The sequence below is a fragment of the Mastacembelus armatus genome, chromosome 23 (genome assembly GCF_900324485.2).
Source record: "Mastacembelus armatus chromosome 23, fMasArm1.2, whole genome shotgun sequence".
Taxonomy (NCBI): domain Eukaryota; kingdom Metazoa; phylum Chordata; class Actinopteri; order Synbranchiformes; family Mastacembelidae; genus Mastacembelus; species Mastacembelus armatus.
Genome location: NC_046655.1, coordinates 5,905,831 through 5,920,751, shown reverse-complemented (window position 1 = coordinate 5,920,751; position 14,921 = coordinate 5,905,831). Strand labels below are relative to the sequence as shown.

The following is a 14,921-nucleotide window of genomic DNA, read 5'->3' as shown; positions in this document are numbered from 1 at the left end:
GTCCCGGTGTTTTTCACAGTAGGCTATGTTTGGTTTAGTGCACACAAACTTGTTGTTGCAATCAGGACAGGACTAACAGGACACTCACATTATGAGGTATAACGCTTTTTTCCCCCAGTTGTGAGGCTAGGTCAAGTCTGTTATATTAAAAAAAATAATAATCAAACAAGACTTTTTTTTTTTTTTTTTTTTTTTATTAATGCGGCGAGGAATTTTGAAAATCATCCAATTATAGAAGTGTGTCAGTTCATGTTTATGGCGGACATGCTCTATGATGAAAGCTGATCAATATCAAGGTCTGTATAAATACTAATTTCCAATGAGGCGTTTGCCGGCTGTCAGTCATAATTTAGGTTTGACACATGGGGCAGTGCAGTTATGGCTTTGGATGGAAAATAGTTTTATCTGTTTTGACAATTCTGATTTGTTTCCCTGCAAGTGATAAATTGCTAACTGATGCATTGACACACAGAGTGCAGGTTTTTATGAATTAACCTTTTACTCTAGGAGCACTACTGTCAAATTGTTAAGCCTATATCTTTCTATAAAAAATGCTGGGAATTAGGTAGATCTAAGTATTGAAGACCACTGCTTGCTTGTGTTTTAAATGCAGTGTATCTTTCATGGTATAAATAGTTAGTTTGACAGTCTAACTGTGGTAGTAACTGCAAAAATTGGCTAAACATTCAAGAAAAAGCTTCCATTACAACTAATTAACTAATGTGAAAACATCACAGCTTTTTGCAAATAATGCCACTGTGCAAAGTGTTACAATAATTAAAATATGACACTTACAAATGGCCTGGTTATATCAGTCTGTTTTTTTTTTTTTCTTTTTTCCCCATCAGAAATAACATTCTCCTTGCTCAGAGTACATTGGGTTCTATGTTCAGGTTCACATAGCAGACAGGCTCGCCTCAGGACATCAGGAATAATTAGACGAGACCAACCTGACATCAATTACCCTAGTCTGGCACACAGATAGGTCGTCACCTTCTACACAACCTTACAAGCTAAACCGACCTCTGTCACAACCTGTCTCAAGGCTCAATGACGGGAGAACCACCAAGAGAGAAACTGACAGGGATGTTAAATATCTGAAAGCAAAGGCGGGCAGATTTAACATAACCAAGAAAAAGGAGGTGGAAAGGAACACATAAGCGTTTACACTGCTGCCTTTTTTCAACACCTATCCTATTCAATTCTACAGCAAAGTTTTATATCACTAAAGGCATGAAGAGTGCAACTTCATGCTGCCTAGTGCTCCACTCTGCTGCACCCCCTGACAAGACAAACCACGATTTAACACAAAGTCGATGTCACTATATTGTTAAGGGTCCATCAAGTTCGAAAATCACACAGATTCACATGCTGACCAACACAGTGTGAGACACAAGCAAGCACATCTGCAGACTCCAGAGAGCGGTAGTCCTGACATGTCGGGGGGCTTGGCCCAAAAACATGGCTGCCAGTGCAATCAATTACAAGTAGAGAACCAGCCAATGTATCATCCCAACCCACCCCCTTCTTCCTTTGAGATCAAGGACAGTCGGTCAAGTGAGTCTTTTACACAAGAGGGCGTCCCGCTGACAGTGTCTACTGATATGTGTGGGAGTTTGTATGATTGTAAATTCGTCACAGATAGTAGACACATACAGTGACCTCACCTTAAAGGACAAGAAATTTCATCAAACATTTTCCTTTTTACTCAAAGCTCAAAACCTACCAAAATGTAAATGATAAAATTCTCTATGTGAAATGGTAATTCACAACTACTACTGATATTATTTACTTGGATCTCAGTACATTTGAATTCCTTCCCATGGTGGAAATTTAATTTTTTTTTTCTTTTTGTGTTCTCATCTATATCCTATTCTTTGCTGCTGCAATGACCCAATTTCCCCACAGGGATCATTAAAGTTTCATCTTATCTTATCTTATCTGCCCCATCCCTCTTTCCTCCTCTATCACCCACCCCCCACAATCCTTCACTTAATTATGTCCTGTGAATGAAGTTCATCTTTCATAGTGCCAGCAGCCGGCAGCATGGCTCACCCGTTCTGGGCTATCTAATCATGGCTCAGAGACTAAACTAAATTTAGACAGCCAGCTTGTGATGCCTGGCAGGCCCTAATGAGGGCTGACATCTCAAGACACTCTGCTGATGTACAGGATACTCTTCGCCTGAGTGGACTGCAACCACCGTTGACTAACGCTGATGACCTGTGAACCAGGTTGTTTTGCTCAGAAAGTTTTCAAGGGGTTCACACCCCGAGGTAAAGTAGCCTACTGTGCTGACTAAGATCATTCAAACTTAATGAAACCAAGCATTTACATTTTAGGATCTTGGCCAATGTTTCCAGCATGTTTACCTGACAGTAATGTTCATGTGCCAAGGTAAGTAACAGCTAAGTGCTTCAAGGAATACAAATTTACACCCTTCCAAACAAACTGCAGACCTGTCAGCCATGTCTGTACAAAGCCTTTTGTGTCTGTTGGGCGAGTCTCGTGAAATAGGATAAGCTGCGTCAAGTGATGTCAATTGTCCACATCATTTGTGGCCAAAGACTACAAGGTTCTGCTGCATCAATTTTTAATGACAAGACTCTGTAAATGTGAAAATGGTAAATCACTGCAGAACTCCTCTTGTAATGTCTTAAATGTGTTGAGGAATATCTGAGGTCCTCAGTTTAAGGTACAAGATTTTAGTGAATTCTGACTCCTCCTGTAAATTACAAAGCAACTGACAAATCCACCAAATGCAAATGTATCACTATTGTCACAGAGTACCAGTCAAAAGTTTGGACCCACTTTCTCATTCACTTAAATGGTAAAGGGTGCCCAAACTTTTGACTGTATACAATGGGTACGGAAAGTATTCAGACTCCTTTAAATTTTTCACTCTTTGTGTCATTGCAGCCATTTGCCAAAATCAAAAAAGTTCATTTTATTTCTCATTAATGTACACTCAGCACCCCATCTTGACAGAAAAAAACAGAAATGTAGAAATTTTTGCAAATTTATTAAAAAAGAAAAACTGAAATATCACATGGTCATAAGTATTCAGACCCTGTGCTCAGTATTGAGTAGAAGCACCCTTTTGAGCTAGTACAGCCATGAGTCTTCTTGGGAATGATGCAACAAGTTTTTCACACCTGGATTTGGGGAGCCTCTGCCATTCTTCCTTGCAGATCCTCTCCAGTTCTGTCAGGTTGGATGGTGAACGTTGGTGGACAGCCATTTTCAGGTCTCTCCAGAGATGCTCAATTGGGTTTAGGTCAGGGCTCTGGCTGGGCCAGTCAAGAACGGTCACAGAGTTGTTCCGAAGCCACTACTTTGTTATTTTAGCTGTGTGCTTAGGGTCATTGTCCTGTTGAAAGGTGAACCTTCGGCCCAGTCTGAGGTCCTGAGCACTCTGGAAGAGGTTTTCTTCCAGGATATCTCTGTACTTGGCCGCATTCATCTTTCCTTCAATTGCAACCAGTCGTCCTGTCCCTGCAGCTGAAAAACACCCCCACAACATGATGCTCCCACCACCATGTTTCACTGTAGGGATTGTATTGGGCAGGTGATGAGCAGTGCCTGGTTTTCTCCACACATACCACTTAGAATTAACGCCAAAAAGTTCAATCTTGGTCTCATCAGACCAGAGAATCTTATTTCTCATGGTCTGGGAGTCCTTCATGAGTTTTTGGCAAACTCTATGCAGGCTTTAATGTGTCTTGCACTGAGGAGAAGCTTCCGTCGGGCCACTCTGCCATAAAGCCCCGACTGGTGGAGGGCTGCAGTGATAGTTGACTTTGTGGAACTTTCTCCCATCTGCCTACTGCATCTCTGGAGCTCAGCCACAGTGATCTTTGGGTTCTTCTTTACCTCTCTCACCAAGGCTCTTCTCCCACGATTGCTCAGTTTGGCTGGACGGCCAGGTCTAGGAAGAGTTCTGGTCATCCCAAACTTTTTCCCTTTGAGGATTATGGAGGCCACTGTGCTCTTAGGAACCTTGAGTGCTACAGAAATTCTTTTGTAACCTTGGCCAGATCTGTGCCTTGCCACAATTCTGTCTCTGAGCTCCTTGGGCAGTTCCTTCGACCTCATGATTCTCATTTGCTCTGACATGCACTGTGAGCTGTAAGGTCTTATATAGACAGGTGTGTGCCTTTCCTAATCAAGTCCAATCAGTTTAATTAAACACAGCTGGACTCCAATGAAGGAGCAGAACCATCTCAAGGAGGATCAGAAGAAATGGACAGCATGTGAGTTAAATATGAGTGTCACTGCAAAGGGTCTGAATACTTATGACCATGTGATATTTCAGTTTTTCTTTTTTAATAAATTTGCAAAAATTTCTACATTTCTGTTTTTTTCTGTCAAGATGGGGTGCTGAGTGTACATTAATGAGAAATAAAATGAACTTTTTTGATTTTGGCAAATGGCTGCAATGACAACGAGTGAAAAATTTAAAGGGGTCTGAATATTTTCCGTACCCACTGTATTTGTTATGTGACCATGTAAAATAGAAGAAAATAAATATCTATATAAGATTTTTTTTTTTTTTTTTTTTTTAAAAACTGTGTTGGCCAGGGTATCCTGTTTCACTATGAAAGCCTTGTGGGTAAGATGTTACGTCTGAAACATCTGAAATCATGGAAGTCTTTAATGTGAAACAGATAAAGCAAGCCCTGACTTTTAATTAACATTAAATTTAAGGTTAAGATTTATATCAAAAACGTTTTACTTAACCATTATCTTAAAAAACATAAGGTGATCAATTATCAGATGTAAAACCTCAAATATGAATATCAGTATGGGCCCCAAATCTCCATTATCAGTCTGACTTGAATGAGAAAAAGAAGTTGCCTTGTCAGCAGGGACAGCAAATTACTGTACTAAAGCACGAAGAGCAGATTAGAAAACTATGGAGGTTCTTACTAAAATATGACAAAATATACTTATAGAAATGATAATAAAAGGGTTATTTCTAATAACAGCCTCTCTCAAATAAATGCCCAGTAGCCTCTTCAGTTGTGGTAAATTAAGTTGACAGCCACCATTTGAGAGTGGAGGCTACGGTATTTAAACCGTGTCATTTCTGCAGTGAAATACCTCAGACACACTCTTTTTGCAGTGAGCATATTGAGGGTATTTAGACGGGCACATTACGCATTCTCCTGCTAAGCACTGCACTTTTCTAATTCTTTCTCCTGGTCTCACTTCATGCTCCATTTCTGTTGCTCCGCACACACACACACGCGCCCGTGTGCACACACACACATACACACAAAGCATAAACTATCCAAGGACATTAGATGAACATTCTTAATCTTAATGTAAAGATCTCACAGTAAAAGGTCTTTTAAAAGCTGCTGACAGCAAATCCTTATTCAATAGTCCACAAGACTCCCATATTTCTATATAAGCCAAACACTGTACTTTTACAAAAACTGACTGAGATTGTGGAAACTAACAATTAAGAGTGAACAGTTGTTAAACTCATACCATCTTGAGCTTTCAAAATAAAAATGTTGCCTATGAATTAGACTTAAAATCAAAAAACATTGAGGCTGAAATAAAAAGCCTCAACATCTGCACCAAGACAGGCTCAATTTTTATAATCATCTGACAACCACCTTGATGTAGTTTATTTGAAACAATGGAATTAACGCAACAAGTTCTTAAGTAGCAGGCGCTAAAAGTTAGTTTCAGAGGACACAAAGTCAACTGTAAAGAGCAAGGTCTGCATAGCCACTGGGGCAGCAAACAAAGTCTCTGGGGCTGGATAAACAATAAAGGCCTGTCGTTTGGTTAGAACAAAGGCCTGTCATTTGCTTTTGTTGCTGATGTATTTTTTCTTCTTGTAATCTGCATGTCCAGATGGCTGGATGACTTTCCCCCTCACAGCATCATTAAAAGCGCAGCACAGCTGGCAAACAGAGTGAGCAAAATAAGACTGAGAAGCAAAAGGTTGCTACGAAATTTAAAATAAATAAATAAATAAAAAAAAAAAAGTAAGAGAACAAGAAAAAAGACAAAAAAAAAAATAGAGAAAATGGAGTATCAGTTTTGAGGAACATTGCTTACCCAGATCTGTGTTGGGCCCAGCCAACAACTGTTTGAACTTATCCAGACGGGATGCTTCCCTCTCGGTCATGGCCGGGGTGCCAGATGTGTTCTGGTCAGCCATGCGAGCCACTAGTGGGATGACAGGCGGCCGGTGGGGCAGAGACCGCTGTCTGTGGAGGGCTGCATGCTCACCTGCTGCATCTGGTGTGAAGGTAGAGATGAGAGAGGGGGAAGCGTTACATAACTACACACCATGCTGGCGGTCTGTAGTTTTTTGTCCAAATTGAAGATTTACATGAAAAAGATTTTGTGTTTAGTTAGTATTAAGCCCACCGATTACAGCAACTTCTTATACAAAATACTGGCAATTTAAATCTGACCACAGTAGCACTGAACAGTTTACAAAAACACATGTGGTTTGTATGTCCATTATTCAAAGTAAAATAGTGAAGCATTAAATATATTTCCAAGGTGTGAACCTGTATCCTGGTATTATTTTATGTACACTACTAGTCAAGTTTGGTTCCTATTGAAATATGTGCAATTTAATGTCTCAGTATAAGCCTACTCTGAAATGATTTTGTTAAACAAAATGTAATCTTGACTTTTGACTCACAAAGTAGCCACCGTTGCAGTTGTGCTCATAGTTTTATATGCCCCTGAAATGCTGGCCACTTTGAAAAGGTATAAATGGTCAAACAGAAAACTTTTCTTTACAAGGGTAAGTGGTCAGATAGTATCTTCAATAATTGCAGTTGTCACTGTGATTACAAAAAGGCAGACACAAGTTCTGCAAAAAAAAGGTCAATATTTCTCGAATTGTGCCAGTACATTTGCGAGCACAACTGTATGATAGCCAAACAAACCTGTGGCATTCTCACTACAACAGACATAACAAATAGGTTCTTCTCAACACTGCTACAGAAGGTCCTACAAATGTGGTGCACTCAAACTGCACTCACTAACATTTTGGCTTTCTTTGCAATTTCTCTAAGGGATACACTAAAGACCTAAACCTTTAAGAGTTGGTGGTCTGTCTTCCTTTCTTAACTGCCTTTTTCTCACCATTATGAGAACAATATACTACTTGCTGCAGAACAGGTCTGTCTAAATATTGTTGAAGAGGGTGTAGAAACAGTCTGTTCCAACACAGCTTTTATACAGAGGGTAATCAACAAAAATTGGAACACCTGTAAGAATTGTAAGCATCAGTTTTCAAGGCTTAATGTGATTCCATTGTTGCAGAACTCTAAGTTGTTAACCCATTACTTCTTTTTCCTGTAAATCTGAAAGTACAATATTTTTCAGTTTTTGGTAACCTAAACATTTGTTCTCACCTCTTGCAGTTAACTGTACCTTTGTACCTAAAAAGCTTAAATTTCAATAAAAACTGAAAAAAACTGGAATGTTCTCAAGCTTTTGACCAGTGGTGTTTATCTTTCTGTAAAATGCGAACATCTTTCTGACTCACCTTGACCTCAACATTGTGATTTATTTAACCCCCAACCATCAAACAGTAGTTGATGGTTGGCATGTGTGTTTTGTAGCAGCCAGCAGGGTAACACCATGGCTCAGAGGTGCGTGTCCAAAAGTGCACTCATTTAATCATTTGTCTCTCATCTTCTTTCTGCTGATCTAACAATATGGATGAGGAAGACGTGAGAGGAAGCCAACAGTCCTCTACTGCTCCATATTCACTACACCAATGATCCAGTCAAATCTGAGCAATTTGATCTAAATCCCTCTTGGAAGTAAACCGTGCCCACATATTCTGTTTACTTGGAAATACATCACAATGCTGGAAGACACTAATTTCTGTTTCACTGTGAATTTAATGAGCTCACCTTCATCTTAACAGAACACCCCCTTGATTCTGTTTAGAGGACAGGTTTTGTACTACTCTATTAGACTATGCTTAGCCTCTTCATGTGAGGAAACCTCTTGATCTACAGGAGGCTTTAATTTGAGCAGCAATAAAGTGACACTATGCAATGAGCAGTATTTAGTAGTTACAGCTTCCCATGCTAGTTAGTTTGTTAAAGTTAGACTGAAGGACTGATTTTTCAGGATTAATGAGCTCATATTTTTCAGCCTACAAATCTAATTAGTATTACTAAACAAGCACTTCAGAGCAGGAATGTGGCTAACATGATGTTCTACACAATACCAGAGTAATCTACACTTAGGACCCATGGGCATTATTGCTTTATAGCTATAACATTACTGTGTGAATCCTCTTTTTTTTCCTCGGTGTAATGAATGAATGTAATGAATGTAGTCATAGTTAGAGGCTTGTTTTGCAACAAGCCTCCGGGACGGAAGCAGTTGTTGCACAATTTCTGTTGCCTCAATAACAGCTACACAAACACATTAATTCAGTCTGCTGAGGGCCACATGTTCCCCCAGCTGCGCTAAAAAAAAGACAAACGGAGTCACACAAAGCAAAACAGAGACACCACTCACACAGACAAGTAATGAACAAACTGGTAAGGTCGGGACTTCCATGTGGAGAGGGATGCTCCTTCTGTCACACTGAATACTAAGCAAAAGTTCATAAAGAGCCATGTGAACAGCACTGCCAACATTTCCCAATGCTACAGCAAACAACAACACATCTACTGCTTGTGCATAGTCACACAAACACTAGCAATTAAGAAAGCTGGAATGCTGCCTATTTTAATACGCTTTTCAATTTTTACAGCACGAAATAAAATGCTACAGATCTGTTCTCAAATGCTTTATTTGCACTTACAAAAATTAAAAAAGCTTATTAAAGTCAATGGGAGATTCTTTACGGTGGAACCTTTACTGTGATTTTAACAATGGGCTCCTTTTACAATCCTTTTGATAACTTTTAATTTTTTAAAGAGCTATAAAATAAAAGCCAGGTTAGAGGAAGTGATTTATGTTCACTTGTCTGTCACAGTATGCTGCATTACAAATAACCCAGGAAAAACACATGCATGAGACTACAGAACCCCATTTTACAGACAATTTTAGCAGCATGAGGTATATTTTTTCACTGCAGACATTACATGCTGAAGTGGCCTAAACCCAGTAATCTTGGCTACAAATGACTCAGATCTGATTTCTGAGGTATGAACAAGCTAAATTACATGTTTTCATATCAGATCAGGACCAGAATCAGCAACAAAGAAAAACTGTTGAATGTGAAGGTGTGCCCAACCTTCTGACTTGTGCTGTAAACTTCTCACAAAACTACTCACAAAAAGTGTTGCCTTACATATCCCTGTGTCTGTACATAATATGACACTGCATCCAAGCCTCTACTGTATCTTCTCTGGAGATATATTAGGAGCTGCCTTTGGCAACAGGCTGTTTATGTCATCTGTATCTAAACACAGTAGCAGGCAAGAGAGCAGACACTGAGGCAGAGGCAGGTAACCTATTAGACAGGGTTCATGATGTAGAGCATCCCCTGCCACTGCTGCTGATGTTACAGTCTATAAAGAAAGCCACAACAAACCCATCTTTTTACAACAATCTTCATCTATGCATTTCAAAGGAACATAGTGCTACTGTAGTGTAGCTTCTTCAGCTGAAATGATTTGATTATGAATGCTTTTGTATTTGCATGTACTCGTGCATGTCACTGCCGCACACTTCATTGAAATCACAAGCAAGTCCAATCAAAGCACAACATTGGCAGTCACTGATCTACAGTGGTAATGTCTGCCAAATATTTTTCACCCATCTATTTGTTGTCTGGCTGCTGGATGGATCTGTTCAAACAGCTGCTAGACCATACACAAAACATTTAATAATACACAAAAAAATGATGCAGACAAAATTGTAAGACTTTGTGAAGTTGTAAACATTAGAAAGATATTTACTAAACACCAGATTAGGTTCTACTACTCCATTCTATTTATATCACGGCATTATGTCAATATGATGACCTTTCCTGTGTTTTTTTCTTACTTTAACCCTTATTTATACAGGATTTGTTAGCCACGCACCCTGTTTATATCAAAAATAAAATCAGGAAAGCCCAGATACAGACAGAAGAGACATAATAATAAACATAACTTCAGCATACATGGGTACTATATGAGGATATTATTAAAAACCAATCCAAAATTTTCAGAATATTTCATGACACTGCTGCTGCACTCAGCGTAAAAGCTTTTAGTATATAGGGGAGCCAGAACACGTTTTGGACACTGAGCAATAGTGTTCACTAACCTTTAGGTGACCCAATTGGAGCTTCGCTGTGGGACTTCACCAGGCGGCCATCAGTGTAAGGACTGCTCTGGGATGCAAACGATACTTCTGTGCTTGTCACTTCGCCCTCGTCCAACCTGTCCTCCTCATCTTCTTCCTCCTCGCCCTCTGCCACCTCCTCCTCTTCTTTCTGTTCCAGCTCTATTGTGTCGTCCTGCCTCTGTCTCTCCTGCTGCTTGCTGTGATTCTCAATCACCTGCAAAGTTTATAAAAACCTAAAGTTTTGCTGATTCAGAGCAGAACCATTCACCTCTTTACACAGTACTACAAATGTTTCATTTTAAGACACAAAGTCAATAATTTTGGAAACCACCACAAAATGGAAAAAACAGACAAAGGATAATGTTAGCAGTCAGCCATCTAAATCTTCCTCTAGATCTTGGCAAAAAAAATTAAGTTGACTATTTTGTGGAACAAGAACCTGGCTGGAATGGAAAAGTTTAAATTAACTGAAATGAGTCAGTGACAGTAGCTCTCACGGCAGAAACTTTGATTCTGCCTAATTCTTTTTTACAAGCTGCCGCATATGTTTCTTCACCTTGTTGGCTGTCTCCATGACCACCTCAATGTTGAGGTTCTGTGCAGCCATGGCCAGCAGCTCGTCGTCATCATCCCCAACATCCCAGGCATCACTTGTGATGCTCTCAAACTCCTGAAAGGTGGTAGCCTTCTTGGGCTTGCCTGGTGTGGCTGGAGGAGGCTTGTTGCCTGCTTTAATTAGACTGGATGACAGGAAGAGGGTCATTGAAAGAGGAGGGGAACAGGTGAGATTATAAGAATTGAGAGGAAAGTGTGTGGGGAAGAGGGGTAAAAAAATAGTAAAAACAGGAAACAGAGGGGATCAGAGGAGGGAAGAAAGGGAGAGAAGGTCAAGTAAATAAGTGAGGATCAGGAGAAAAAAGGACAGAGAGAAACCATTAAATATGACACTGAGAGCTGGGAAAAGAACATAAAGTATACCAGCCAACTAAAAAAAGAACTTAAATTAACATTTGGTCTGGACAAAGTCTGTAATATATTTACAATTCACACATGGGGTTTTAAAACAGTTACCAGTAATTTAGAACACTTAAAAATTAAACACCCAGACTTTTACTTTAAAACAGTTCAATCAAAAGCAAGTTCAAACACTAACATGACTGAATCTGGCCTCGTTCAAAAGATAAAATTTCACAGACTTCCCCTCTTTATACTCCAAGGACAGTTTCATTCAACAGGAACGAGAAATGTAACAGAAGAAGACAATTCAATTAAAAGCAACCTTTCCTTTTTTATAATGTGATGTGAAAAAAGTAACAAGGGGAAGAAGGGGAGGGGGCAGGGGTGGCGAGATGACAGTGCGCTGATTTCTTACAAAGACAAGGATTACCATGAGAAAGAGTGTTGTCCATATTAGCTCACTCCCCTCATAAGTTACAAGGAAAGAGAGTCCGAACTTAAACCCAGACAAAAAAAATATTAATTAAATTCAACTCCTTGTGGAAATCTACATGATTAAACACTGGACAAAAGGACAAAAACAATGTTTGCTGACCTATAAACGGTTTTCTATCTGTCTGTGAGTGAGTGAGTGAGTGAGTGAGTGAGTGAGTGAGTGAGTGAGTGAGTGAGTGAGTGAGTGAGTGAGTGAGTGAAACCAGAACAAGGTGGGCTCAGTTACAGGCAGAAAATGCTACACACACTTTACATTTTAATTCTGTACAGTCTGTCTATTATCTTATACTTGTACATAAACTTTTTACTATAATGTCCAGTCTTCCTTTTTAAGATTCATGTATTCAAATTGTTTTGCATGTCGGGATCTATATAAGCAGCATACTAAATTCTGGAAACTGTTTTAATCTATTCAACTGATTTTGTTTTTACAATGGTAGACATGAGTTGCTTGTAACAATATACACATGCTATGCATCCACATAACCAGGAGAAAGCCCACTATAAGCGCAACAAAACCAATTTCAGTAAAACAAAAAACATTTCAAACAACAAGAAGATTTACATTATGAAGCGATATTTATGCATTTTCCCTTACCTTTGCTGTTTTCTGATCATAAGTTGTTTTTAATATAAACAAAGCTTAAAAATTGGCCCAGGGGTTAACAGGTTAAGCTTTTCATATTAGTTGAAATTAAAAGTAACCACTCAAACAACTGGATTTTCTGGTAAGTTCACTTCCTTAAAGTAGCACAGCAGAAAAAGCCATAGAGTGAAAGAAAAACTTTCAAGGAATTTACTTCAATACAAGATGTATGTGACTTTTTCACATATTCAAGCATGTAATTATGGTCTCATCCTAGTCTACCATGTTTCTGTCAGCTGCCAAAGGCCAAAACAAACAGGACCACATTCCTGATTGGGATGTGGCTAAAGGTATGTTTTACACGATTAATCCATAGCCAAACAGTTTTCTGTCTTCTGTGGCAGGCTGGTGGCTAACTGTAAAGATGTTGTGCTGTTTCGTTGTTTAAAGTTATGCCAAATAACAACAATCTACTAGCATTGATTGTAAATAGCACTGAAGAATACATTAAGGGAATCAGTATTACATGTCAACAAAACATCAATAGTCTCCCAGTTAACAAATCATGCACTTCCTCCTTGTAGCTGTTTGCTTGTTTTGGGACTATATCATAACATACATGAAAACTATTGGGGTCTTCTATGATAAAGGGAGGTATCATCCATTGCTAAATGTAAACAAATGTGTTTTTAAAGGATGTTGAGGGCAAAAAGAAATAGCAGCCAAGAAGAGCAGCTTCAGCTTGGTTTGGAGCCAACTATAGTTTACTAAGTGAGGCACACACAATAACAAACACATATACATGTCTAGCATTCTTTAATAAGATCACGTGGTGTTTTACCCAAAAGTACAGATGTAACTTACTTGGCATGAAGGAGAGGATCGAAAGGTGGATGTTGTGCGCCATATACGTGTTGAATGCTGAGGAAGTTAAGAAGGGAAGAAGTTAAGGGGCTGGGTGAATTTATAACTGGCTGTCGAGCTAGCCATAGTAGCTTCTAGTTATCCACAACAACAGTGACACTGTAGTAATGCAGCTGTGATTAAACCAGGGTTATTTAGCTGTGAACCCACAGCTGCTCTACCATGTGAAGTGGTTACTGTGACATTAGTTACAACTCTGCGACTGCGACGCGGGTAAATCACTCCAATGTTAGCTAGCCGGTGATAGCAACGTAGCTCTTAGCCTGCTAGCAGCAGCAGCCAGGTCTAAACCGTACGTGACACAAATTCACCTCAGTCGTTTGTACGTTGCAAAAGATGAAACTTGCAAACTTTGTGAAATACAACAGGCCCGTAAATGAAAGTGAAAGTTGTTTTTAAAGCCCAACAAGGTAGCGTCAGCTCAGTGAGGCTAGCTAGGCTAAGCTAGGCAACAGGAGGGAACACGTCACTCACCTGCCAGGAACCTTGGCTGCGTTTCTTTTCCAGAACTGTTTTTTGTTTCCGTCACTCGACATTTTCCCTACCAAGTCCAACCAGCCCTAAACACAAACGCCCGAATGCTGTCGTTATCTGTAAAACTTGAATATTGTGTTTATTTACACCAGGTCCCCTCCTCCAAAACTCAGAAAGCTGCCATGTTGATACTGCCTAAACGGCGAGCAAACGCCGCTGTGATTGGCTGGAGCTACACTTCCTCGACGTGAACCAACCAGAAGTGCGCTATGATGTGACGTGATTTTGAGCGGCTACTGACGTCATGGCCCACTGTCTTCGACGCGTTGACAGAAACTACAAACTGTGTGTCAATCAAAAGAAAGACCACCGGCATCAGGACCAGAGGCAGAGAAAAACGTCACCGCCAGCATTTCCACTGTTGTTTAGATATAAAATGTGTATAAAATATACAGCCGATTAAAACAGTTAAAAAACAGGGATATAAGACTACAAAACAGCACAGTGTCATTTATAATATAACACTAACCTTACAGCCTAACTCTAAGCTTGGTTGTAAAGACCTGCTCATCTTAAATAAGTCTCAAAGTTGTAGTTCATCTTACACCAAACTATTAACTTCCAATGGAAAATCCATTTATCCTGTACCAACAAACAGTGTTTTTAATTAAGTCATTAATGTAAAATCGTATAAACGAGATGTTATTAAAATACACAACAGATTTTCATATCTTTTAAAAGGTAGGTGTGAAAATTATATGAAGATTCAATAGCTAATCTTTTCAACATGTACAGGTACTAATTGTGGTCAGCTACAAAACAACAATTAATACATGGAGCAAAACCACACAGATACACTTTAGTTATAATTTTTGTTAATGCTAAAGTTTGCCTCATCATGATCACTGTCTGTAGTTCACGAAAGGATAAGGTCATTATGCAGCTCCCCTCTCTAGGAGCACCTGCTTTGAGCCCTGATTTAGACAGCTTATGTGTTTATGCAACGCACTGATGCAGTGCTTGTTCCATGTAAGCAGTCATCACAAAAGGCAAGAGCTCTCACTCTGTCACTATTTCAAGGTACAGGAAATGTCATATCTGCAGCTAGATGTACAGTAATTTACAGCATTCCTGAAGCCGCATTGAAACATACATGATGACAATGCAGTATACACCACACCTGTTATTTCCACTCTAT

At 39.4% G+C, this 14,921-nt stretch overlaps 1 protein-coding gene across 3 annotated transcripts in view; it reads right to left on the bottom strand.

The window, feature by feature from the left end:
* The window catches only part of tbc1d22a (TBC1 domain family, member 22a), a 104,913-nt gene extending 90,989 nt beyond the window's left edge, over positions 1-13,924 (bottom strand). For all 3 annotated transcript variants that reach the window (XM_026326469.1, XM_026326471.1, XM_026326470.1), the window contains exons 1-5: positions 13,724-13,924; positions 13,190-13,246; positions 10,844-11,027; positions 10,267-10,501; positions 6,079-6,261 (exon numbers count right to left, since the gene is read on the bottom strand). In XM_026326469.1, the coding sequence (XP_026182254.1) occupies positions 6,079-6,261; positions 10,267-10,501; positions 10,844-11,027; positions 13,190-13,246; positions 13,724-13,785 (721 nt within the window). In that variant the 5' untranslated portion in view covers positions 13,786-13,924. The remainder of the gene's footprint in view (positions 1-6,078; positions 6,262-10,266; positions 10,502-10,843; positions 11,028-13,189; positions 13,247-13,723) is intronic.
* Positions 13,925-14,921: the final 997 nt, after the last annotated feature.